The 1593-nt window shown below is 32.6% G+C and overlaps 1 protein-coding gene across 1 annotated transcript in view; it reads left to right on the top strand.

The window, feature by feature from the left end:
• LOC9658782 (long chain acyl-CoA synthetase 6, peroxisomal) overlaps positions 1 to 146 on the top strand; it is a 3658-nt gene extending 3512 nt beyond the window's left edge. Inside the window, exon 22 of the mRNA XM_002965096.2 lies at positions 66 to 146. Coding sequence (XP_002965142.2) covers positions 66 to 146 — 81 coding nt within the window. The remainder of the gene's footprint in view (positions 1 to 65) is intronic.
• The last annotated feature ends 1447 nt before the right edge of the window (positions 147 to 1593 follow it).

Raw genomic sequence — 1593 nt, 5'->3', positions numbered from 1 at the left:
GTACGTAGAAATAAAACATAAAATAATCTCTCACTTCTCCCATTTCAATCAATGGAACCAAACAGGTGAAGCGGCCGCAAGCTAAAAAGCATTTCCAGAAGGAAATCCAAGCCATGTACGATGCAATCGCTGCCAGCCCCAAGTAGAAACAAAAAGCTCTTTTGCTTCTCTAAATAAGTGTCGAATAACATATCATGGAGGAAAAGAGATTCTCTGTGGAACTGATAGGAGCTACGAGTGTAACAGAAGGGCATATACTTCGATGACGAAAATATCGTCTAGGCACATCTGCTTTCATGCCCGTAAGAAATATTGTGAGCTGGAACTCACTCTTGGCATCTAGCTCGTTTCCTTTTCGTGATCAATGTTGAGGCATAACAATAAAAATAACATTTAATATGGCATATAGATCTATCAAGGATTAGATATTGTCCAGTCCTTGAGCTGGATTACCAATCTTCCAATGTTGTGACTTGCACCAGTTGCATTTATGGGGCTTTCTATTAGATGTATAGAAATGTAGACTGGTGTATGAGAAACCGTTGTAAGAAAAACAGGGGAGTGTTTGTGACGTGAACTCAGAATAATGCCTTTCGTGACCCAACTCTCGCGTTAGGTAAACAAGATCAATTGCTATGGGGAGTTGTGGAGTTTCTATGCTCATGTCAACAATTACAATAAAAACTTTAATTACAATCAAATTTATCTATTAAATTCTACAAATTGTACAATTGGTACAAGAAATTCTACAGTTTTGTAGTCATGTGGCGCAATTGGGTTGGGGTGTTATGAAATTCTAAATTCTATAAAGAATATAGCAAAAGTTTTTTTTGGCTCTACACCATAAGTTAATACAAATATCTTTCACTTCTGTCATTTCAATGAATAAAACCAAATAGGTGAAGAAGAAGCATTTCCAGAAGGAAGTCCAGGCATGCAAGCTGCCCCAAGTAGAAACAAAGAGTTCTTTTTAGTTTACTAGACAAGCTTGGAAAAAATTGTGACTCTAAATAATAGATGGTAAATATTTTGTTTTTACCCTTGTTAACTTACATATTTACTTAGTAATGATCCATATTATATATATCATTTTTCTTATCTTTAAAATGTATCAGAACTCTTTTAGTGAAATATTTTGGGAATGATGAAATATATTTGAATATATTTAATAGCATAATGTCTTTGAATCCCATGCAAGTTTTAATTTAGGGTGAGTACTAAATGTTTTCTGATACGCAAAATATAGAACTAAATTGCAATTATTTTGAACCACTAAATATGCATCCTGATAACAATTATAATCAGTACAATATGTTTCTGTGGCCCAAACAACAATTTTATGATCTGAATATAAAACTAAATTTCCATCTTCTTGTAGTCTTAAAATGCAATTATTTCCACTAAGTAATGTTTTTGGAAACCATAATTTAGTATTACCTTTATATAAACCTAAGTTGCAATTAGCACCTAAATATAAATATACTTCTCTATTTGACGAAATTAAAAACTGGGTAGATAGTAAATATTGATGAGGCATATCAACATAACCACTTATCAAAAAACTTGCAAATATATTACATTTTATGGGTTTCA

The sequence above is a fragment of the Selaginella moellendorffii genome, unplaced genomic scaffold (assembly GCF_000143415.4).
Source record: "Selaginella moellendorffii unplaced genomic scaffold, v1.0 SELMOscaffold_5, whole genome shotgun sequence".
Classification (NCBI taxonomy): Eukaryota; Viridiplantae; Streptophyta; class Lycopodiopsida; order Selaginellales; family Selaginellaceae; genus Selaginella; species Selaginella moellendorffii.
Note: the sequence above shows the minus strand (reverse complement) of the source record. Positions and strands in the feature narration are given on the sequence as shown.